A 25,663-nucleotide genomic window follows, 5' to 3' on the forward strand; every position below is an offset into this window, starting at 1 on the left:
AGAGCAAAATCCTAGGCACATACCCACCCGCTGAATTGTTTATCTACAAATAACAGGAGAGATCTGTGGCATCAGGTGTCCCTGACTCAGTCAGGCTAGGTGAGGAGCCATAGCAACCCCCTAGTAACTACCAATCAGCATGAGACAGGGAAAATACCTGGGATGCCAGATGACCCCCCAGTAGTTTATGGTGGTTTGATAACATGTTGGAAACCGTGAGTTCAGCAGCACACCCCTCATGGCTTAAACCAATCAGTTCAAACGAATCCCCCCCCCTTGTAGTAACCAATCACCCTTACCCAACTTGTTCCTGCCAATGAATATGCTAATCATGTTTTAAAGTTGTTTTATGATTTTCCCGTGGTGTGTGATGATTTTCTAAGAGATGCTATGATGTATGTGAAGTCCCTGCCTTCCCCGAAGAGTGTATAAAACTGCCGCAAACCCTGGGCTCGGGGCCTCTCAGCGTCACCAGTTGCTGTGTGCGCGTGGAGGACAGAGCTAGCTCGCAATAAACACCTCTTTGCTGCTTACATCAATTTTGGTCTCTGGTGGTCTTTTGGGGGGTCCCGAATTCGAGTATAACAGTACGTGCTAGGCAAGCACTCTACCACTGAGCCACAACCCCAGCCCTACTGCACATGCTTTTGATGTTGTATCTAAAAATCTGTTGCCAAATGAACACTTTCCCTATGTTCTTCTGAAAGTTTTATAGTTTTAGCTCATATACTTTTAGATCACTGATCCATTCTGAGTTAATTTGTATATGGTGAATGATAGAGGCCTTAGTTCATATGGATATCCAGTTGTTCAATGCCATTTCCCTGGTCAACTGACTAGAGAGAGTTTTTATCTGAACTCTCAATTCCATTCCACTAGTTTACTGTACTACTTTTTTTTTTTTTAAAGCACTAGGGATGAAACCCATCTGAGATACATCCCTAGTCCTTTTTAAATTTTTGGTCTTGAGAATGGGTCTAAGTTGCTGAAGGTCTTGCTAAGCTGCTAAGGCTGGCCTCAAATGATTTTGTGATCCTCCTGCTTCAGCCTCCTGAGTCACTGGGCCTATGCCATCATGACCACTTGTATTCCTTTTAAAATATGTGACAATTGTTGTTTTCTCTCAAGAGTAAATGGTAAGCAACAATATATGTAAACTTTGTAAAACGGTATTTAAGAAACAAAAATCAACTTCAGAACTAGAACAATTCTAAGTTTTGTACAAGCTCTGCCTTACCTGAGATAAGGCTTTGGGTGAGGATGGCTTTTGGCCTGAGCCTAAGCAACTCCATTTTAAAAACTCCAGTTTGAAAACTTCAGTCTCACCAGGCACATCCACAGAGCCCTCCAGTAAGGCCTCAAACAAGTTACTTCCCCTCACCCTGATAAACAGAGTGATGCCCCAAGTAGGCTGTCCTTGCCTGATAAGAAGGGAAAGGCAAGAAGATCAGGGTGGAGACCACCTGACCCCAGGGTAAATGATGTCATGGAAAAATCCAGTGGTAGCTGATAAGGATCAAAAGGGGGGGAGGGTAAAAGCCCCAAAATTTAGTATAAATAATAGAGCAAATGAACAGGGATTCAGCCAGCTGAAACAAGGATTCACTCAAGCTGGAGAGCCTGATGAGGATATGGATTGATATCCCATCACTTGTCATTATTTCCTGAGCCTCTGTGTGATCCTCACCACTCTCAAACTCCACCACCTCATCTGCACCTTGGTGAGAGCTGCAACTCCTCCTTACAACCCTCTCCTTAACCAGTCATCCACTCCAAGCCAGGAAAAGCCTGCCTTGGTTCTGGACCTGATCACCACGGTCTGAGTGATTGTGCATGTGCTGGACTTAAAGCCTAAGGCTTAAGACTTTTGATATGACATTTGAATTTAGCACGCAGAGGGAATGTCTGTCACTAGCCTGTCATAATTAAGTTTGTTTTACAGTGCTTAGAATTAATCTAGAATTGTCTGCAGTAAATTAATTAATCTAGAATTGTTTGCTGTGAATGGATAATGTCTACTGGAGTGCCTAGCATTAAGGATTGTCATTTTCTTCATTAAGAATCTATAGATTGAAATTGTATTGAGTAATTTGAGGAAATAAAGCATTGAAAAAGGAAAAAAAAAGTAAATGGTAAGAAAGGAAGGGAGTTCAAAAAGAAGGCCAATTTTTAGTAAATTTGGTTGGTATGAAAAAGAGAAAGGTCATAGCCAGGGGGCAATAAAAGGAAGGTATTTTGAGACTTAACATTCACTTTATATCTTTCATATACCCCACACTTTACCAGATCATTTCTACATAATATTTCATTTAATTCTCAAATATTTCAAGTATATCTCATTCCATAAGCAAGAAAGTTGTGATTCAGTAACATTAATTGACGTTCTTGTCCACAGTCACACACTCTGCTAATCTAAGTGACAAAGTCAAAGTTATACCTCAGATCTGTCTGATTTTATTTTAACCTTTTTGGTACTGGGCATTGAACCCAGGGGTACTTAACCACTGAGACACATCCCCAGCCCTTTTTATTTTTTATTTCGAGACAGGGTCTCACTAAGTCACTTAAGGCCTTGCTGAGTTGCTGAGGTTGGTATTGAACTTGCAATCCTCCTGCCTCAGCCTCCCAAGGCACTGGGATTACAGGTGTGAACCACTGTGCCAAGCTTGTCTGATTGCACATTTTGTATCTTTCCTACTTTAGTGTTTTGTGGACATAAGTTTGAAGTCCTTCGGACCCGCAAAGAGAGAACTAACTGGCATTCAAAAATACATCCCTGAAGCTCAGAAAAGAGTTGGAAATTAAAGATAAAATTTAAAAATAATCAGTTCATAAGAGCAGTTGAAGCCATGGAAAAGGTTCACCTAAAGAGAATCTGAAAAGGTCTAGGTGTCGGCCTCAAATGGATTCCCAGGGCACATATAACATTCAAGAGGGAGGAGGAGGAGGAGGAGAGGGAGGAGGAGGAGGAGGAGGGGGAGGGGAGGGGGAGGGGGAGGAGAAGAAAAGAAGAGAGAGAGAGAGAGAGAGAGAGAGAAGGAGATTCAAGAAGATTTGGTAGTCAGAGAGTTAGAAAGAAAACAGGGTTATCTAGCTCACTAGATAGCAGGTCCCATGAGGGAAAGTACACAAGCCAGGTGCGGTGGCGCAGGCCTGTAATCCCAGTGGCTTAGGAAGCTGAGGCAGGAGGATCACAAGTTCAAAGGCAGCCTCAGCAGAAGCCCTTAGCAACTTAGCGGGACCCTATCTCACAAAAAAAGAAAAAAAAAAGGTCTGGAAATGTAGCTCAGTGGTTAAGCACCCCTGAGTTCAATCCCTGATAACAAAAACAAAAACAAGTAAGCAGTTCCTCTTGTTCATTTTATATCTCCAATGTTAAACACTGATGATACAAAATGAATGTTCAGCAAATATTTGTTGAATAAGTAACTGGCTGACACTGAAGCTGAAGGAGAAGAATGTTTCCAAGAGACTAGGCAAGAACATTAAATGCTTTTGGAAAGACAATGAGGACCTGCAAAGATTACTAATTAAAAATGTGTATACTTTTCTCAGTTTTAAAAAATAGGACAGGAGCAGGGATTGTGGCTCAGCAGTAGAGCGCTTGCCTAGCACAGGTGGGACCCAGGTTCGATCCTCAGCACCACATACAAATAAAGGCATTGTGTTGTGTCCATCCACACCTAAAAAAATAAATATTAAAAAAAATAGGACAATGAAAGACAAGGTGTGAAAAGTGATCACTTGATTAGACAGTGAGCAAGACAGCAGTCAACAAAAAGAAAACTAAGGGGTTGGAGATATAGCTCTGTTGGGAACATGCTTCCCTCGCATGCATAAGGCCCTGGGTTCAATCTCCAGTACCACAAAGAAAGAAAAAGAAGATTAAGTCGAGTAACTGAGAAAAGTCAACTTAGTGGACTAAGCAGTGAATGGAAGTGAGGAAGAAAAGAAAAGCAGACACTATCATTTTAAGAAGTTTGATATAGGAGAATAAGAGAAATAAGTCAGTAGTTAAAGGGACAGCAGAGTGACACAAGTTTTTGGTTTGATGAGATGACAGACATTTCAACTTATTTGTGAACTTAAGTATCCCTACAACTTTTAACACTCTAGTGTACAAGCCACTGTAAACTTGTTTGTAGTGTTTTTGATAAGCACTATGTGTGAAAGAAAAGAATTTTTCTAGGGAGGGAGGAATTTATTGAATTTTTGAAAAAGAATTTCCAAATATTTAGAAGTATTTACATTGGCAGTTTACACCACTCACCTAGAGAAAATACTGAAAAGGATAACAAAAAAATTAAAATATTTTCAAAAAAACAGAAATGACTATTACAAAGCATTACTAGGAAAAGATACTCAAACTCATTTTGAGACTAAAATAATTTGTTTCATTCCCAACACAGATACCTTACCCAAGAGAAAAAACGTATCAGAGGCTTGAGAATGCTATTTTTATTAACTCTACAAAAATATTTTTTAATATTTACTTTTTATTTGTAGTTGGACACAATACCTTCATTTATTTATTTTTATGTGGTGCTGAGGATTGAACCCAGGGCCTCGCATGTGCTAGGCAGGCACTCTACCATTGAGCTACAACCCCAGCCCCACTATTTTTTAATAATAGACATTTAAAAAATATTTTTTAGTTGCCAAAGGACATTTATTTTATTTACTTATACGTGGTGCTGAAAATCAAACCCAGTGCCTTACATATATACTAGACAAGCGCTCTACCACTAAGCCACAACACCAGCCCTACAAAAATATTTTAATTTCATATTTGTACACATATTTTAAGAATTTTTCTTTAGGATCTGTCTTTTAATGTGTTTTTTGTTTTGTTTTCTGGTAGTAGAGATTGAACCTACGGTTTCATACATGCTACACAAGTACTCTACCACTGAGTTACATCCCCAGTCCTTTTTAAATTTTAAGACAGGATCTCACTAAGTTGCCCCAGTTGGTCTCAAACTTGTGATCCTTCTGCCTCAACCTCCTGAGTAATTTATGTGATTTTTAAAATTGTATATATAACATAGAAAACCAGTTCCAGTCAAATTTTCACTATTTGGTTTTTATAAATTTTTTTGTTTAGTTTTAGATTTGAGTAAAAATAAGACAATGTAAATATCATTAAGCAAAAAGGTAAGATGTAAACTAAAATAAAAATTGACAGGCAAGGTAGATTTCCAACAAAGTGAATCTAACGGAAAAAAACAGAATGAGAGGGCATGGAGAGGGTTAAAACGTAATTCCTAGCTATGGACACTAGATGGTGCAAATATTTTCCAGGACTTAAATTTTATTGACCTAATTACTCAAAACTTTTAAGGAAAATTCCCCCAAAGAAATTAAATTTCTTGACTCTATGAGAAAATTGATCTTTTTCTTTCTTGTGTGTGTATGTGTGTTATTTATGGCTATAGGGTGATTTGTATGTGTACATGTGTATCTTTGTTGTTTTCCATTTTGCTTTTGCTTGGCATAAATGTGTTGAACTTGCATATTTTCCAGATATCCTAGCCCTTCTGAGTCAGCAGCATCCTGCATGTGCCTAAATGACTGTTGGGTTGATGGTGGCGATGATTATGATATGTGCCCTCATGGTTTTAGAACTAACTCAATTCTACCACTGCTAAGGAAAAACATAAAAGCGAAGTACCACAAGAAAAATCTATCCCCCAAATATTGTTGCATGGAAAATAGCAAATTTCTGGTCTAAGATGCTAGAAATTCCTACAGAGCCATGATGAGTACTTACTTGAATTAGGGGGCCAGGATTCCCGGTATTCACTACCTGCTTGCATTCTGGGTGACTTGCTCCAAACCTGGGGAGCCACACAAAAATCACAGAAGTTATGATCAATGAAAGAACTTAACCAAGAAACTTAAATCATAAAAGGAAACCTAAAATATATACTTTTCTACTACCTCTTCCACAAAATACAAAATTTAATACATTTATCTTAATGATAGTTGTGTCAATTTATGATAAGCTTTCTAGCTTCCAATGCATTTCTCATATATTTTTTCATCCAAGGCCAATTTCATTATGGCGGAAAAGGAAGAAGAATAAGCATTAAAGAGAGATCATGCGGTCAAAAGCCACAATTAGACAACTATGCAGCTGCTAAGACTAAGAGTTACCATGAAGAGTTCCTTCCCTGGATTGTCATACCATGATGAATACATTTCCATTGAGAAGAAAACCAAAGAGCAAACCAACTGGAATCTTCATCTTTTTTTTTTTTAACGTAAATTTTTTAAATTTATATATGACAGCAGAATGCATTACAATTCTTATAACACATATAGAGCACAATTTTTCATATCTCTGGTTATATACATAGTATATTCATCTTTTAGTGCTGCCTTCATCTAAATTAAAATTCATAAAACCAAGCTTGCTCATGGAGCTTGCTTAAGCGAAACATGGCAACAAGAGAATTACCTTCCTTTCTTGTCTCTTCTGTGTCTCCATGATGTGGAGGCGCTCCATTAGGCTGGAGATGCCCTGCTCCAGGCTGTCAATGGTGTGGTGCTGAGGATCATGGCCACTGAAGCTGTTACGCAGGCTGCGGAGAGCATCTCGAACAATCTGCAAGTCACTGGTCTGTGGATGAAAATAAGGTGCTGTTGCCAAAGTACAGTACCATATTATTAGTCATGTCCCAGCCACTGGACTTAAGAAGGTAAAGGAGAGAAGTAGATCTTTTATTTTTGTGGAAGAAAGTTTCCTCCTCAGACACAGGCCTACTGTTTGCCCACTAATTCTTAATTTTAGTTAGCTAGTGCCTCACATCTTTTTTTAAAATTTTTATTAGTTATTGATGGACCTTTATTTATTGATTTGTTTATAAGTGGTTCTGAGAATCGAACCCAGTGCCTCACACATGCTAGGCAAGCGCTCTATCAGTGAGCCACAACCCCAGCCCTAGTGCCTCACATCTTTACACATCCATCAGAAGCAAGAATTAGGGGACTAGAAGCCTAGTCAATAGGGGATGGCTGGGACACTATTCTGGTTTCAACAAGAAGTGGCAGGACTGTGTTCTACTCCTAGGAACCTACCCCTCTGTGGGTGATGGAAGCAGCTCCTTTTCCTGCTGTTGGAAGGAGAAAACCATTGCTTTGAGAATTGTGACTGTTGTAGTTGGTTACCTGTAGCAGCCAGAAGAAATGATGCCTGTTAAAGGGGAAGTTCTGAATCAAGACGCCCTGTTTTAATTTTCTTCTTTACATTTTTATCACTTCCTGACAGAGTATATAGTTATTTGTTTAACATCTCTGTAAAAATGTAAGCTTCACGAGCACCAATGCATTTTCCCGTTTGTTCCCTGCTAAATCAATGTTGTACTCAATGCTTGCAAGGCATGGTGGATGTAGAATGAATGAAAGAAAACTTTGGCCTGGAGGCCAACAAATTAGCCTCTGTCACAGTCACTGGAGGGTCTCCTACTCTAAGCACCTCCTCCCTTTGCTTTGTAACAAAATAAGAACAGTGTAATATTTTTTGAACCTGACTGTGGGTCAGGTTGCTTAAATACAACCATATTAGTTATGTGGATTATGTCAGTAGTATTTCAATTTTCCAGATAAGTCTTGCACTTAGGGCTCATCTTAAGGTCACACAGTGTAGACACAATAAAGCTGGAATTTGAAACCAGGCCTTTTTTTTTTTTTTTATCTTGGAAGCTGCACTCTTAACCCCCTCCCCATATAGCCTCTCAGAAAACTGTCTGTGGCATTGGTTTAGCTCTTGGTGACAAACAGAATCTCCCTCTTTGCCAGGAAATGTGGGAGGGAAAACACAAAATTCTAGGTTACCTCATCTGCCTCTCTTTTCATACAGTGAGCCAAAAGGACATCTTTGTGTTCTAGTTCCCGTTCTAGATCCACCTGCAAAACAGAGATTAAATCAAAAAAGGGTTTCTTCAAGCCAAAGGGACAGGAAAACCAGTAGCTGAGTATGTTCTGACCTGCTGATGACTGGCATCTGAGAGTTTTCGGAGTGCTTCTTCCAGCTTGACCTGGTGCTGTTGAAGGAGGCGATCCTTCTGCCCCAGCTCTTTCTGTAATAGAGACAGTGCTTTCAGATGTGTAGCGAAACCCTATGTAATGCAATTACACAGAGCCTCAGCAGGCAGGCCTTTCCCCAATATACCAGGAAGGCGTGACACACCACAACAGCCTTACACAGTGCAAAGGATTCTTGGAAGGGTAAAGAGGATGGGAACTACCATTTGTAAGAGGACCACCATGTGCCATCCAAGCTAGTTAAAGACAAAGATAAACCTGGAACTGAAGTTTCCAGACTCCAGGTTCCATGATCCTCCTAGAAATGCTATCTATTCTTCGGGGCTAGTAAATCAAGGAACAAAGAAAAAGATTTCCTTCCAGAAAACAAGGATGAAAACAGAATACTTTAGTGTTCCTTGAGCAATAGCAACAATGGGCTATTCATAAAAGGTCAGTCAGGTGGAAGTCATTTCTAAAACAATATTCATTCTTTTTTTTCCCCAATATTTATTCTTACTTTATATTCTCCCAAGAGCCGGTTCCTCTCGTCCAGCTTCCTCTGCAGATCCACCTGCGATGATATAAAGAATTTAATGGCATGTGCAGCAACCTTCCTAGAAATGAGCTATTTGGTAACCAGCATTAATGTTGGCAGTTACAGCATACAGCACAGAGAGGGCATAGTTATGATAAAAACACACAGCTTCTCTCTGTGTCTTTAAGTAAGATAATCAGACTACAGAACTACAATTTTGTCTCACTGTCCTCAAACTTCAAGAGGTCAAGGACCTTCCTGCCCAGTGTGGTATGGGCTTTCACCTAGGAAAAAAATTTAATCTGATGGGAAATAAAGATAACTGCAGACACTGAAGGCAGGCATCTCAGAAGCAAGATAAAGAGACATCAGGATGGCGGATCTACAAGCAATAAGGGGTCTCACTGAGGTCAGAGATCATACATTTGACTCACATTCTGGTTCTGAAGCTCATCTTTGTCCATATTTGCCCTCAGTAGTTCTTGTTTGAGCTGAAGAACAGCTGTGTCCTGCTGAGTCAATCTCTGTTGCAAGGCATCCTGGGGGAAAAAGCATACTAATTATTACGGTTTCAATTAATCAATTAGTTATTATCAAAAGTTACTAAATCCTTGACCAGCATTAGTTAAGGTAAACTGGGAGACAAAAAGAGTATACGGATCTTGCAATAAGAAGCTGACATCTGTCTTTTTTGAGGAGAGTAGCATCTAAGGAAAACTTTATCCATTGTCCTACCAACCTGACTGAAATTGGATTTTTTTTTTCACCTACCACTCTTTCCTACCCTAAACTTCATTCCTGCTGCCTGGTGTCCTGAGAATAGGATCAGATAGACCTAGACTCAAATTAAAAGTCTACTTTTGTGACATTGACTTGGACAATGAACTCTCCCTTCTCCTACCCTGGCTTTCTCATCTATATCTTGGGCATATAAATACCCATCTAGGGCTGGAGTTGTGACTCAGTGGTAGAGCGCTTGCCTGGTATGTGTGAGGCACTGGGTTAGATTCACAGCACATATAAATAAATTAATTAAATAAAGGTTCACTGACAACTAAATATATTTAAAAAAAAAATACTGCATCTAGCTTAGCTCTTTTTCCCTCTACCTCTCTGTACAGTTCCCATTTCCTAAAGGGATGGTCCTATCCCCAATCACCTCTCTGCTCATAAAGAATGCCGGGGATCACTTCCACTCTGGCTTCCAGAGCCCTGCTGCTATCCCACTTCCACTGGCTTCCAAAGCCTATTCTGAACCAGGATTGGGATTATATTTCCACTGTCAATGTGTTCTTGGACTGATGGTTCCTCATTCCAATTTATAGGATCTTACAGCTGTAGGCTGTCTTTCCCCCAACGTGAACCCTCTTAGTTCCTACCATGCCTAGGAAAAGATAGGCTGGATGTACTTACTTGTAAGGGCCAGCTGTAACACATTTCCCCAACCCTCGTGATCTCAAATGAACTACTGCAACGGGGCTGCATTCAGTATATTTATCCTGACTTTTCTCTCTTTACAAACTGCAAAGAATGGTGCAGGCCCTGAACAATGTGGGAGCCCATTCTTAATTATGCTAACTGCCATGACAGTACATGGCAAAGGCAGTCTAAGATGTCCCTGGCATTGGTAGTTTAGAAGAACATTTGCAAAGTGTGCTCCATGGGATGTTAATGAGTTACAAGAAAAAAGTACTTTTTTGGTTAATAATTCCAATTTTTTTTAGGTCAACCTCTTTATGACAGACCTTCTCAGATCCTTTAACATGCTACTATCCACTGGGAATCTTCAAGATACCATAGCACTTCCCAAACTTCTTTGATCATGAAGCATATTTGTGCTTTCAAATATTTCAAAACACTAAGATTACAAAATATACTTTGGAAGATGCTTCTGAGTTATATTCCAGGCTAGTCCATGACCAGCTATGCAAGGAAGAGGGGAACAGCAGAGGCTTAAGAATATCCTCTTCTACTTTTGGGTATTTATTCAGTAGAAAAATTCCACTTAGATGAAGTAACATACATTAATGGTTATTAGCTAGATCATGGGTATTAGCAAAAGATTGGAAAATAAAATACCATCAATAGAAATATGATAAATACATTAGCATATATGTGTATACTAAAACACTATGAAAATATAAAAAATGCCTAAGAAGGTCTTTATTGAAACAGAATGATCTACAGGATCCCTTGCTAAGTGCAAAAAGCAAAGTGACAAGCTGTATTTACAGTATACTACTATTTGGGTGAAATAAACATTATACATATGTATATTTTACAATATATATACACATTTGCTGATAATTGATACGTTACCTCCAGGAAAGAGAACTAGATGACTGGGGGGACAGAAACTGAAGGCAGACTTTTCCTGATCTGTCCTTTCATACCTTTAAACCACTTGAATGTTATTAACTATTCCAAAGCTAAGTAAGTAATATTTTTCTTTGGGAATAAAAAGGACATTCTTTCATATTGAAGAGAAGTACTTTACACGTGGAGACAACTGAGATGGCACAGAGGGAAATGGTAGCACCATGAATCATAACTACCAGACATAAACCTCAGCAAAACAAAGATACATTCTTCAACATGCCTCAATTCCCACCCACAATAGTACAAAGCCTATTAAAGACCCCTAGCAAATTAAAATGATTCTCCTAGCACCCAACTATTGCCACTTACCAATAGACTACTTTACCTTACAGAGACTTTATTTAAAGAATTAAATATCTTCCTTTTTACCTTTATACCCTGTAAGTTTCTGGCTTCTTGTTTACATTTCAGCAGCTCTTTCTGCAAACCAAATATAGTTACATCAGATGGTGGCATCTGGGTTGCTTCAGAAGCATTACCTCATTCTGTCAGTGAGAAGACAAAACCCAGTTGACCATCCCATGAATGATTAACCCTCTACTGAGGCAGACAGATGTGATCCAATAAGCATTAAAGGCTGACCCACAAAAACAAGAACAGGACCTACTCCATTCTTCTCTGTGGCATCTCAGCTTAATTGCCCAGAAACAGTCTTGCCAAGGAAAAAAACACCCCATCAATCTCCACAGGCTCTCTATATTTTTCATTCTTCACCAACAAGAAAATCTAATCATAATAATCTAAATCCCTCTCACTGAAATATATAACCATATCTAAATATGCCTATGTCCATGTCATTAAATAATTATCTCAGTTCTTAAGGTTCAGCTAAGGATTGGAGAGCTTCTGGACTCCACTCTCTTCTTTTCCTAACACATCATATTTAATTTGCATTTCCCAATGCATCATATTTAAAATGCATCCATTTATTTAACATATCCAAAATGGGATTTTTGTGTGTGTGATACTACTGGGGATTGAACCCCTGAAGATACACCCCTGCTCAGAGCCACTGACCCAAACCCCACCCTTTTTATTTTGAGACAAGATCTCACTAAGTTGCCCAGGCTGGCTTCAAACTTGTGGCTCTACTGCCTCAGCCTCCAGAGTCACTGGGATTATAGGGGTGTGCTACCACACCAGGCTCTAAAATGGTATCCTTAACCTGGACTCCACAGATGGGATTGAAAATTACCCTATTAAAATTCACATCTGTGGGCTGGGGTTGTGACTCAGCGGTAGAGTGCTCGCCTAGTGCGTATGAGGCCCTGCATTCGATCCTCAGCACCACATAAAAATAAATAAATAAAGGTATTGCGTCCAGCTACAAATAAAAAGTAAATATTTTTTTAAAAAATTCACATCTGTGAGTATGTGTGCATGCACACAGGTATATTTCTGGGGAAAGGGTTAACGTCTTTAATCATATACCTATGACTCAAAAAAATTAAAAACCACTGACCTAAAAGAATTCTGAAAAGTATTCATAAAAATACCACATTGATATTAGACCCATTTTTTCTTTTAATTAGAAAAGAAATATTTCAAACATAGAGAAAGTACAACCAATTATAACACATATATCTATTACCCACAACCATGATTTTAAAGGTATTACTCTTTTTCACATGCTTGGATATATCTCTGTCTTTCAATTAAAGACAAAATACAGGTAGGGGTTCAGCTAACATCCTGATTCCGCATCCCCTTCCCTTCACACAAAATTGTCTTGAAGTTTGTGTGTAACACTCCCATTATTTTTTTTCAAAGGGTAAAAGGCACATGTCCTGACATACCTTTAGGTCCTGATTTTCCACCATACTCTGATCCAAACGACTTTGAATTATAACCTAACATAAGACAAAAACAGATGATTATACAACTATGATATGAAATTCAGAAGCCACTTTGTTTGAAAAATATTTATCAAGCACCTTCTAGATATCAGCTCTGCACTGAGGCTACTTAGAAGAGGAAACAGTTCCTGCCTTCTGATGGAAACATAGGCCCAAAGTGCAGCAAGTAGAACAATATGAATAATGCTTAGAATAAGTATGTGTGTATTGGGAGCAGGGGATAAGATAAAGGGAGAAAGAAAAATGACAAGAGATGAAGTTGCAGAAGAAAATAGGGGCCAGATCATGAAGGGCCAGTAAGGATGACAGGAAATTGATGAAGTCTTATGCAAAGAGATAACAAAGTGAAGTTGGCCTCTAGGAATATTATTCTTGTTATTTTATAGAAAACGAATTAGAGGACAGAAGAGGAATTAGGAGAACCAGTTAGCAGGAAACTAGAATGCTGAATGAATGCCTGAATAAATTAGTGGCTATGAGAATGGAGACAACTACATGTAGAGGGAAGGATCAGAAAGGATTCAAGGATGACATCCAACTTTCTGTTTGGGACATTGGGTAGATGCAAAGAGATGTACAGACATCCAAAAGGACAAGTAGTTTTGGCAGTTGGGTGGAAGACAGAAAAACTGTTCAGTTTAGGTCTCACTAAAATTGAGATGTTTATACCATATATAAATGAAAACAGTCAGCAGGCAGCTGCATGTTGCATATACAAATCTAGAACTCCAAAGAGTGTTTTGGACTGCAAATACAAAAATAAGAAACAGATGGGAAGTGAGTAAAGACACGGAGGCAGACTATACTGCCCAGGGGACTACATAAGACAGATGAGGACCCAGAGTAGAACACTGAGAGGCACTAACATTGAAGACATAGGCAGTAAAAGGGAAGCTTCAAAGGGGAGCTGAATTTAAACTCTCTGAGGGTAGGGTCTTAGGCCTGTTTTCCTACTACCATATCTTCAGCACCTTGAAACAGCGCCATGCAGGGTCAGCAACAAGAGTTAGAGTCAGCAGAGAGCAGATTCCAAGAAGGTGTGGTCAGCAGAGTCAAATGCTAAGAATAAGTAAAATATATACACTAGATTAGTGTCCAGTTACAAAAGATGGAGCTCACCAGTTGTTCCTCCGGATTGGCTCCTGGTTCACAGAGGGCCAAAGGCCTTTCCTGTTCATCTTCAGGTAAGGATCCATTGAGCAACAAGGCCTGAATAACCAAAAAGGCAGAAAGAAACTTAAATTCCCATCAGATGACTTACTCTAGAGATGGGCTTGGTAAGCTCACTCCAACTGAAATCACAGTCTGGCTTCCTCCAGAAATCTCCTTGGTAATTTTGCCCCTAAATACTTCCAATTCCTTTCCTTGGGACCAGCTTCTTTTGTCAGACCCATGCTCTAGGCCTCTTTCATCTTTCTGTATACAAGTGAACCCTCTGCTCCTGGGCTCCTTAGCCCCAGAAGAAAATCTAAAAACAAATCTTCCTTTCAGAAGTGACAGAGCATATTTAAAACCAGAGCTGCTCAAACTGCTCAAACTAGAAAGGGTCTAAAAGCAGTAAAGAATTTTCCTGGATTAGAAAAGTGTATCATAATGACTTATTTGGAATACACATGACTTGAGATTGTTTGATTTTTGCTTTAATAATTCTTCATTTTTACTTTCTAAGGCAACCTGGATAGAATAAGAAGGAAGACTTCTTTACAAAGATGTCCTCATTCATTTTAATTCCAGGCTCTGTTTGCATTAGAATATTAGGGAGTTTCCAGGAATCCCAGGGACTTCAGAGGCTGAGGTAGAAGGATTATAAATTCAAGGCCAGCCTTAGAAACTTAGGAAGTCCCTCTTTTAAACTTTTACAAAATAAAAAGGACTGGGGATATAACTCAGTGATACAACACCAGTAGGTTCCATCCCCAGCACTGAAAAGAAAACAAAAAATTTAGTGACTGGAGGCGGGCAGTTAAGGAAGTCCAGCTTTAGGCCCCCTACGTGTGTTCTCTCAAGACCCTATCCTAATATTGTATTTATATTTCAAAACCTTATTCTTAAAGTTGAATGTCTCCCCAAATTGTATACTTTAGCACTCCCAAAACTTGGATCTGTCCCTTTAGGAAGGTATTATGAGACCTATCAGACCAGTGAAAGATTAAAAAATATGTTCCTATTTTATAATACAATTCTGTCTCAATTCAAAAGAGAAGAATTACAGAGGTTAAATCCTGGTTCAATTGATATAACACAATTTCATCATAAGTGTTGATAAAAACATCTTAAAGTCCAGCCAGTGATTGATCTACTAAATACTGCTAATAAAATATTAGTAAATCAAATTAATTTGGCTATTTCATAGGGTTATGGAGAGAAGCACAGACATGTACAAGACATGTATAGTCAGGGCTATACAGGGGCTAAGGGAGAGTAGCAATACAGAAATAGTGACTAATGGAAAATTGTTCAACAGGTTCTAACTAAGGCATACTAATAAATCGGAAATCCTCAATGTGGCTTAGCATGTAATTTGTTCATCCGTGAAAGAGTTAAGAAGTCCAGTGGATGCTGTGAGTCCTTTTGTATTCTACAATGGAACTGAATTCTCATTGTGATCATGTGCCTATGAATTAAAACTCCCATTTGCAGGGAATATTAAGATGCTGACTTTCTGCCTGTCAATTATCTTCTCTTTCTGTTTCAGCTGCCATCATATTTCTCCAAGGCTAAGAAATACAAACCAAACCAAGAGCTAAATTGATGGATATACATGCTCATATAATGCAAATTATCCTAGGAAAAACCTGACTGGCTACAATCCCAAAGTTCTCTATGGAATACCTCCTAGTCAAGCACAGGAAAAAAAAAAATCATTAAGATATTCCATAATGGAGTGGCAGAAAAAGGACCTAAAATGCCTCATAAGCTAGATGTTTTTAAAATATGGAGCAAATAAAGGAAAAACCAACAACTTTCTTTGGGAATGTTTAGGCAGTAACATTCCTCCAAACATTCCCCCAAGCCTTCTCAGTTCCTGGGGATACATTATGCAAATTATTTTACCACAGCACCAATATCCTTTTTTCTTTAGGAACCCTTTGTGTCCCCACCCTGTTGCTGGCTGGCTGGGAGCACACCCTCCATTGCCTGCCGGCTGCCAGAGCCACACACATAATGTGGGCTTTGTTTATGTGTCCATAAATATTTCACAATTCAGAAGCAGTGCAGTTCCCAGCATAAACAGAAAGGAATATTCCTAGGCAATTTCAGGGTCATCAGCACACTATAAGGGCTCCCCCAAACAGAGATGGTCACACAAAGACAGAGGATTGAGGGGGTCATTCAGGGTGGAAACTATGTCAAGTGGGTCACCAGTCTCTGAAGAGATTTGCCGAGCTGACACTGCAGGTACAGGAAAAACTGAAGGGCTTTGTTGCTCAAGGAAAACCTTTTCTACCTGATCATTGTGACTTGGCATCCGCTTGCAAATGCATTAGGAGTGGGCTAAATCCCTTAGCTAGAGGAAAATGGAAACCTGGCAGCATTACTTGCTCTTCTACCTTCCCTAGTGAAGAATTCCTGGGAGAAAATTCCTGACTATTCACAGTGCCATTCTTGGCTGAAAGCTGCAATTGCAGATTTGTAACCACCTAAAGAAGACTGCCTGTGAAGCAGAGTCAGAATAAGTGCTTGGTAGGGGCTGGTGATGGCCCCAGAGCTTGCAGAAATCCTAACAGCTGTGCTACAAACAGTCCACAAAGTCCATTTAAAGCACTCACATATTAGCAATTTTTGCTTTTTGTGTACTACTCTATCTAAATTCCCTCATTCAACTCTGATCTCATATAAAACTAAAATCAGGGTTTTTTTTTTCAATTTATACTAGTGACTTAAAAATAATAATCAATTGGTGCACTGAAGACAAACAACAAGAGAAAGAGCTACCTGTAGTCCTGATATCATTTTCTTTGCTTCCTCCATTTCTTTTTCTAAATGTTCTTGTTGTTCCAACAGCTGTTCTTCCCATGAGGTCTCCAGATAGGTTCTAGGGCTCCCAGGTCGCCAGTCTCGGGATAATGGAGAGTCTGTCTCCTCTACAAAATGAAAGGAAGGGGTATAGTTCATGTTGGAGGACACTGATTTCCGGCAGAAAGCGTTCACAAGAGTAGTTTACAGGTTCAGGTCACCTGCTTTCTGAACCTGTCCTCACATACAAACTGAACTCTCCACCAGGTGGGGTTTGTGAGGCATAAGGAACGGACTGTTAACTCAGGTTTCAGGACCAGCGAAGCATCATTCACTCTGCTATGGAAAACCATTTCTTAAACTTTTAGGAAGCAGTAGGACTCCCACCATCAGAGTCTTAATTCTCTAGAATTGGCATTCCCAAAGCCTAAATTTGCCAGATACAAAGAAAGAAACTGTCAGGTGTAATGAAAACAAAATTCCTGTTGGTTATGCTAGAGTTTTAGAAGGGAGACCATGATTCAATATTCCTTTGATTCCTTTGCATCACGACTGAACCCCTTTCACATATAACACTGTGTGAGTCACACAAGAAACAAACTAATAAAAGCATGCTTACAAAACTGTTTAATATCACTCCCTGGTTTTATTTCCCTACCCTTAAGGCTTCTTTGCTCTGGTTTTCTCATCTATTTTATCTTAATTGTATTCAGAGTAACTTAAAATTCATCATGAAATAAAAAAGAGTATAAGCTCTTGGAGTAAATGTCTTTATTCATAAAAGGAGTATAATAATTCCTCTGGGTTGTGGTAAAGATTAAAAGAAGTAACTTATGAGTGGGGGATGTAGCTCAGTGGTAAAGCACTTGCTTAGCATACACAAGGCCCTGGGTTCAATCCCCAAGACCATAAAACAAACAAAACAAAAACACTTCTGTGCAGGGACTGGTGGTACCTGGTTCGGAGCAGGCACACAATAAATATTTTCCTCCTCCCTCTGTAAGGTCCCAGGAGTTTCTGACTCAGTAGTATGACTAGCTTTTTGGCCCTAATGGTAGGACTGAGGGGTAAGAAAGTATGGAAAAATTTAATTACAGCTTTTCTTCCAAGTACTTCGGTTTCATTACAATACTTATGAGTGAATGAAATTCAATGTAACTTTTATGCTATGCTTCTTCTTTGCTTTTCTTTATGTTTAGGTTAAAAAAAAAAAAAAAAAAAGGAGACCAATGAGACTGACCATGGAGAAGCCTAAACAAAGGGAAGTCTTTGTGGTCTCTCTGAAGCCTCATGTCGAGCCTGATGTAGACTTGCTCTCTACTGTGTGTTCTCCATTCATACTCTACATTCCTGGCCCTAATTTAAGTTAGAGAAGTACCAAAATTGTTTGTAAAAAAAATAGGAATAATAAAAGTTGTTGGGCTGGGGTTGTAGCTCAGTGGTAGAGTGCTTGCCTAGCACGTGTGAGGCACTGAATTCAATCCTCAGCACCACATAAAAATAAATCCACAAAATAAAGGTATTGTGTGTCCATCTAAAACATATATATATTTATATAAATTTTAAAAGTTGTTTACCTAAGTAAGGCTTCTAAATGTTCTAAAGGTCCCTAAAGTCCTTTCCTAATTAATAGGCAGCCAGATAGGAAAGGGCCTATCTATGCTGCTGCAAGATTTTTGACAGCTAGAATACCAGAAAGGACAGTAAGAGGATAACCACATTAATTGGCTCTTGGGCATTACAGCCCTCCACAGCTAACCCCACATGCACAGACCACAGAGAGGGACAAGGCTAGGGAGCTTAGAGGTAGATAATCAGGACCTCCAAACGCTTCAAGTTCAGACACTTTCCTTGAGCCAACCCAAGCAGGCAGACAGACAGTACCTGTTCTGTTCTCTATTCCTTCAGAGGGAATAATCACAAAATCTGCCTTCTCCTCTGACTGTGTTATAATGGACTCACTCTTTGCACTGTGAATTGGACTGGGTGAAGTCAGGCTGTGATTGAAGAAAAAGGAAAAGAAGCAATTACTACAGTTGTTCAGAAGCCAACGTTCATTATTTATCCCAGAGAGAAGTCTTAATCATCTTACCCATAGTGCCTAACACAGTACCTAACCCATAGTAAGAACTATTTATTAGATGATAAACTTGTTTAATGAATAATCCAGTCCTTGAAAGTCTTTTCCACAACAAGGCTGCCTTTAAGCATCACTGATTAGAGAAGAAAATTATCAGGACAGGTAATCTAGCATTTAAATAACTTTAAGATTTTGTTTTGTTTTGTTTTTTATCTCTCACTACCTCGACCGTCACCATTCCCCAAGCCTGTGTTCTGAGACAAATGCCAGCATGTGTTCTAGTACCTTTTGGAGCTAGAAAAAAACTTTTATTTCCAATACACTGATCTCTTACACAAGCAATACCAGCAGAGTGATCACAGATCAGCTCTATCCCAAAAGAGATAGGGTCAGGATAGCTCGGGGTAGAAATTGCTGGAATGAATATAGTGTATACAGGCTGAGCAGAGGGGCAGTGATTTATCAACAATTGAGCCAGAAAATAAGAGTAAGATGTCAAAAGGAGAAAGATCTGCAAGGAGTAGTGAAATAAGGGTTCACTTGATTTACTCCCATCAAAGTAAATCATTACATATCTCTGCCGCAGTATTTTCAAATTGTCATCAGAAACCTCTCAATAATTCTTAAGTTCTGATATAACTACTATCCTTCAGAGGCACTGTTCAGATTTTCAGGGAAGAGGAATTTTAAATCTTTGGAACCACAACAAATAATAAGACTAGATGGGAATGTGAGGCTGATGCTTCGGTCTGAGAGGGATAAAGGAGTCTGAAGAGCCATTTCTCCCTGCACTGCACCTTGAGAATATCAGCACTGAAACAATCTCAGGGGCTGTGGGGTTTGCAGGCCCAGCCCCCTTATAGAATTCCTTCCAAATTCATCACCCAGACAACAGTGAAAGTGTCTAGGATTCACTGACCCACTTAATGTGCCCCTGAAGTCTTCCAGGCTAATCCTCACAACAACGATCAGGAGTTAAGATATCATCTTCCTAGAAACCCACAAAAAACAAGAGCCAACCACAGTGAAACAGCCAAAGACTTCAAAACCTCATGTAAAGCAGCCTGAGGACTAGTGTCCACAGTTGAAGTGTTTTGGTGGATATGACCTTGGTAAGTACTATATTCTGTTTCTTCTTAGAACTACAGGAAAAAAATTTATAGTTTTGTGCTACTCCACATTAAAAAAAGTTGCTTAATAATATGTATAGATCTACAACACAAACAGGCAAAAGGGGTAAGGAGGATGAGAAACAATGAGTGCTTTCCAGAACTCCTGTTCATCTCTCACCACCTATGCAATCTGAGTTTCAGACCAGCATGAATTAAAATGCTGGAAAAGCTCTCAACTAAGACTGCTATGTCATTTATAAGATTTATGACTGCTCAGGCCTCAGCATTTACCTCTTATAGAAATGGGAATCCAGGTGCGAAAGAAACCTACAACAGCTGCTCCTCTTTGAGGAATAAGGCAGCCCCACTTTCTCAGATGACAAGGTGCTATTGCTGAGATGTTCCACTGCCTGCATCTGGCTGGACCACAGGAAGTAGGTGCCAGACAAAGCGAGGACGGGGACAGGGGTAGTGTGAACTTAGGATGCTGGAAAACTGCTTTCCTAAAAGCGCAGATGCATGCTCCGTTCCTCCTCCTCCTCGTAAGTGAGCTGTTCCCCATATAAGGGCAGAAGGGGGCGGATGCCTGGATAACCAACCCCTTTGGGGGCGTGGCAGAGCAGCCAAAGGAAAACAACATTTCTTTTTCTTGAACTGAGGCTGCCTGGGTGAGGCCAGAGGTAAGACCAGGAAACTAGATGGCCAAGTCAAAAAAGGGGAAAGACCTGAGAGAAAAATCCAGAGGCGCAGGCCAGAGCAGGGAGGGTGCTGCCTCCCTAAGTATTTCACGGATAAAGGAGGTGCATTAAATCCTCTACCTCAGGTCAGAGAAAAGTATTTTAATGCTAATTAATTCTAAGACTTTGGCTCCTCCCGGACTAGTTTAAAAGACCTAAAATAAACAAAAAATCCCCTACTTGCTATCATAATCCTCTCTGAGGTCAGAGAACAAATGATTACAAATCAGGTCCAACTGGTAATATTTTTTAATTCCCACAGGTCTAATATCTCTCCAATGCTAATTTATTAGACAAGAAATCTCCCCGGCAAAGACCCTTCAAATTAGACTCAAATCATTTTTTTTTTTTTTAGGCGATGGGCGATAAGGAACAATCCTGTCTCCTCCCGAAGACACCTCCTTTAGCAGAAACAGAAAAGGGCCAGTCCTTCCTCTATAGCTGGCTCCAGATGCCTAGAACCACCGTATTTTATAGTTATAATCCCAGGCCAGCAGCCTGTCCTCCCCAATAAAGCGCCACGACTGAACCCCGTCTCTGTGGCCAACAGCATCCTCCAGTCCTGGCCTTGTTCCCACCCATGCCCCCACCTGCAAAGCCCAAGTGGCTTCAGCTCACCATTTGACTTGGGTCCCTCCCATGGTCCCCCTCCTGGATCGGGCTTCAGCAAGCCTGCTTCTCTGGGTGAAGTGGAAGGCTGAGAGTCACAGCTCTCCCAAATCAGGCATGTCTCCCCGCTCTGGGGCCCGAAGAACGACTCCCGGGACGAGCCAACCCGCGGAGAAGCTGGTCCCAATTGCCGGAGAAAGTATAAAGGGCAGAGGCCGGCGTCTCGGCACCAGAGACAGGGATGCTCCCGGGTGTGAAGCGCACTGTCCCAGCAGCTCAGACTCTGCCGCAGCCCAGCCTCGGAGGAAGCCGCCTCCTCTTGTCGACAGCCAGTTCCTGGCAGCTGCATCTTAGTCTCCGCGGCCGCGCGGCTCTGGGCATCCCCGGAGGCGAAGGCATCTCAACCCATCTCCGACCCGGAGAGAGGCTCCCAGCAGCTCCGGCTGTGCGTCGAGTCCCCAGCCGTGAGCGTGCGGGTGATCCCGCTCCGCACCGCCTCCCCTATCCCTCCCACCTCACCCGCCTCCCTCCCGAACCTTCCCAGGATGTCACATGCGACAAGGCAGCGCTGGGCTCGGACCCAAGCCGCTCTGGGCAAAGGTAGGGGTGCGAGCCGGGGATAGGGGCGGGGTCCGGGCAGCCGGGGACGGTTTGGAGCCCCAGGATAGGCTGGGGAAGGGCGACGGGTCGGAAGAATTACCCGGAGGGCTCGAGTGATCCTGGTCCTAAGAAGCGCAGATTGGAAATCGCTGCCGCTCCACTGCGACCCCTCCCTTAGTGGACAGGGTCTAACGCGCTGGTTTAACCCGCAGGGAGCCCAGCCCGGCTTCCCGCAAGAGGGGGAAGCTAGCGGGGTGGAGACTCAGGCTGTCCCTAGGAAACCCGTTGGACGCCCATTTCCTCCCACCTTCCCCTCCGGCATTTTGTTTTCTCCTCCCTCCCCCGCCCACTCCCCCCCACACACACACCGCCGCTCTCCCCACCAAACTGAGGATCTTTTTGCTAGGATACAGTGACAGGCTGGCCCGAGGTTATGGAGCAACAGGCGGGCAGGGCTATGCCCGGGGTGTTCCTGGAGCTCCAAGGAAAGGGGATCAGACCTAAGGGGCTGTCCTTCCTATCTTCCGAGCCACTCTCCGGACCACCCACATCCCTGGGTCTCCTATCAAGTCTCCTATCCCCTTCAGGGGTACTCCCTGGGGCGGGGCGGGGACAGAAGTGCCAGGGCCTGCTGGTCCCTGGTAGCTGTGAGAAGCCCACTCCTTCCCTGGACACTTCCGGAAGAAAAGGCAGAGTGTGAATTCTCAGTGAGCTGAGTGAGGGACTGGCAGAAGAAGAAAATGACAAAACCAGGAAGGAGAAGAAAACAAAGGAGAATGAATACAAATTATTCTCCTCCAACCCCTCTCCTAGAACAGTGTCCTGAGCAGCCTTCTTTCCAGTGGGTCCCTCAATTACACAATCTCAGGAGCTCCAGCCCCAATCTAAGTCCTCCTGCTTGGAGGAAGGAAGCAGGTGCTTTCAGGAGGAGATCCATTTCCTCATCTCTGTCTAACTAAAACAGGCACTGTCATCAGAAGAGTAAAAGGCTTATAGACTGCAGGAAGCAACAGATCTCATTATACAAGGAAATATCTTTTGATTCTGTACCAACTGATAGTCCAAGCAGAAAGCAAAAAAGCAATGGTTCAGACTGTCATTAAAAGCACACATATTGCTCAGTGGTTATGGGCTTACTTTTGGGATGATGAAGATGTCTTCCAACGGGATAGTGGTGATGGCTGCACATTATGAAGATACTAAATGAGTGTGCTGGATTGTATACTTCAGAATGTTTAATGGTTGATGTATGTGCATTTTATAAATAAAAAAGAACACCTCTTAAATGTGAAAATTTTAAAGTTGATCAAGGTTACCAGTATATTAAAATGCTGGAAAGAGTTCCATATGACCTCAATAAAAATGGTCTGTCAAAATAGGATGGATTTTTATGAGGGAAAGACATAAGAGAAAAAAACAAATATATAGAAGGAACAATTAGGCTTAAACAGAATAGACTTCACTGGTTAAGGTACGAGAAAAAAGTCACTACAACGTAAGTAAAATATGATTCATCAATAAAATGAAATTAGTAAATGAGCTAACATGATCTGAGGATGTGTTTGCAGGAGTGTGATTTACATGAGTCAGGAAAATAATCTTTTTCTTTCACTACTCTTGGCATTGGTCAGGCTTTTATTAGAGCAGTGTCCTGTTCTTGTCTCTGCCCTTGGCTCTAAAGGAGACTGAGACAGCCTCTCCACCTAGAGTCATAAACATTATTAGCCCACTCAAATACATACTGATCTGCCACCATTCCCAGCCCTGAAATTGAATATTGGAATACTCTTAATGCTTCAGACAACTCTGCTGAATTTCCTTTCTTGCTATGAGATTTATACAGCTTTCTCCAGACATAACTTAAGAGTCATACTCAGGATCCAAGACAGTGCAATGAAACTGGCGGTCATAAACACTGGCAGCTCATTATGAAGTCAAACAACAACAAGTGCTGGCGAGGATGTGGGGAAAAGGGTACACTTGTACATTGCTGGTGGGACTGCAAATTGGTGCAGCCAATTTGGAAAGCAGTATGGAGATTTCTTGGAAAGCTGGGAATGGAGCCACCATTTGACCCAGCTATTCCCCTTCTCGGTCTATTCCCTAAAGACCTAAAAAGAGCATGCTACAGGGACACTGCTACATCGATGTTCATAGCAGCACAATTCACAATAGCAAGACTGTGGAACCAACCTAGATGCCCTTCAATAGACGAATGGATAAAAAAAATGTGGCATTTATACACAATGGAGTATTACTCTGCATTAAAAAATGACAAAATCATAGAATTTGCAGGGAAATGGATGGCATTAGAGCAGATTATGCTAAGTGAAGCTAGCCAATCCCTAAAAAACAAATGCCAAATGTCTTCTTTGATATAAGGAGAGTAACTAAGAACAGAGTAGGGACGAAGAGCATGAGAAGAAGATTAACATTAAACAGGGATGAGAGGTGGGAGGGAAAGGGAGAGAGAAGGGAAATTGCATGGAAATGGAAGGAGACCCTCATTGTTATACAAAATTACATATAAGAGGAAGTGAGGGGAAAGGGAAAAAAACAAGGGGGAGAAATGAATTACAGTAGATGGGGTAGAGAGAGAAGACAGGAGGGGAGGGGAGGGGAGGGGGGATAGTAGAGGATAGGAAAGGCAGCAGAATACAATAGTCACTAGTATGGCAGTATGTAAAAACGTGGATGTGTAACCGATGTGATTCTGTAATCTGTATACGGGGTAAAAATGGGAGTTCATAACCCACTTGAATCAAAGTGTGAAATATGATATATCAAGAAATTTGTAATGTTTTGAACAACCAACAATAAAAAAATTTTAAAAAAAATAAACACTGGCAGCTGGTACACAAATGTCAGCACCACTAGGCTGGGATCTGACAGGTCCCAGGCATGCCCCCATGTGGTCACAGCTAAGCATTGGCACTGAGGCTCCACAGTTTCTCTGTGCGAAAAATTCACCAGCCTCATTCACCTCCTGTCAATACAAAATCACATGCAATGCTGAGGGCTCTCTTTTAAAAGTCAAACTGAGGATAGGAAAAGAGGTTAGGGAGCTGGGGGTGTAGTTCAGTGGGAGAGTACTTGCCTAGCATGTGTGAGGCACTGGGTTCTATCCTTAGCACTGCATAAGAAAACTAAACAAACAGGGGGTTGGGGTTGTGGCTCAGTGGTAGAGCTTGCGTAGCATGCTTAAGGCATTGAGTTCGATCCTCAGCACCACGTAAATGTAAAATAAAGATATTGTGTCCACTTGAAACTAAAAATATAAAAATATTTTTTAAAAACTAAACAAATAAATAAAGGCATGCTGTCCATCTGTAACTATAAAAAAATTTTTTTAAAAGAGGTTAGGGGGGCTGGGGATGTGGCTCAAGCGGTAACGTGCTCGCCTGGCATGCTTGGGGCACTGGGTTTGATCCTCAGCACCACATAAAAATAAAATAAAGATGTTGTGTCCACCGAAAACTAAAAAAGAAATATTAAAAAATTCTCTCTCTCTCTCTTTAAAAAAAAAAGAGGTTAAGTGTCTTAGTTGCTTGCTGTTTTGCCACCTGAAGTTGAGAACCCTGAGAATACCCAAAAATTCAGCTGTAGTATAAGGAATCTGAGGCCAAATTACCTGGAGCAGCTCGACTCAGAAGGAGACCTTTGCTGTCCTTCATACTGCTGCACCAGTGCCCGCACGCTCCAGTATGGATTCTCAATCTCCTCATCCATGCTACTGTTCCTAAAGCCAAAGAGTAAAAAAGGGGAGAGTA

General features: G+C 41.0%; 1 protein-coding gene across 5 annotated transcripts in view; it reads right to left on the bottom strand.

Moving 5' to 3' along the window:
* Dixdc1 (DIX domain containing 1) overlaps positions 1 to 25,663 on the bottom strand; it is an 81,999-nt gene that overhangs the window by 13,492 nt on the left and 42,844 nt on the right. For 3 of the 5 annotated variants that reach the window (XM_048796020.1, XM_048796021.1, XM_048796022.1), the window contains 13 exons: positions 25,525 to 25,632; positions 18,640 to 18,752; positions 16,735 to 16,883; positions 13,918 to 14,007; positions 12,739 to 12,792; positions 11,312 to 11,362; positions 8,998 to 9,102; positions 8,546 to 8,599; positions 7,989 to 8,081; positions 7,837 to 7,908; positions 7,081 to 7,170; positions 6,461 to 6,622; positions 5,771 to 5,837 (listed from right to left, as the gene is read on the bottom strand). In XM_048796020.1, the coding sequence (XP_048651977.1) occupies positions 5,771 to 5,837; positions 6,461 to 6,622; positions 7,081 to 7,170; positions 7,837 to 7,908; positions 7,989 to 8,081; positions 8,546 to 8,599; positions 8,998 to 9,102; positions 11,312 to 11,362; positions 12,739 to 12,792; positions 13,918 to 14,007; positions 16,735 to 16,883; positions 18,640 to 18,752; positions 25,525 to 25,632 (1,208 nt within the window). Of the gene's footprint in view, positions 1 to 5,770; positions 5,838 to 6,460; positions 6,623 to 7,080; positions 7,171 to 7,836; positions 7,909 to 7,988; positions 8,082 to 8,545; positions 8,600 to 8,997; positions 9,103 to 11,311; positions 11,363 to 12,738; positions 12,793 to 13,917; positions 14,008 to 16,734; positions 16,884 to 18,639; positions 18,753 to 21,302; positions 22,198 to 25,520; positions 25,633 to 25,663 lie in introns of those variants that run through there. The other 2 variants (XM_015489891.2, XM_048796023.1) reach the window with 2 other exon arrangements.

The sequence above is a fragment of the Marmota marmota genome, unplaced genomic scaffold (genome assembly GCF_001458135.2).
Source record: "Marmota marmota marmota unplaced genomic scaffold, marMar, whole genome shotgun sequence".
NCBI lineage: Eukaryota > Metazoa > Chordata > Mammalia > Rodentia > Sciuridae > Marmota > Marmota marmota.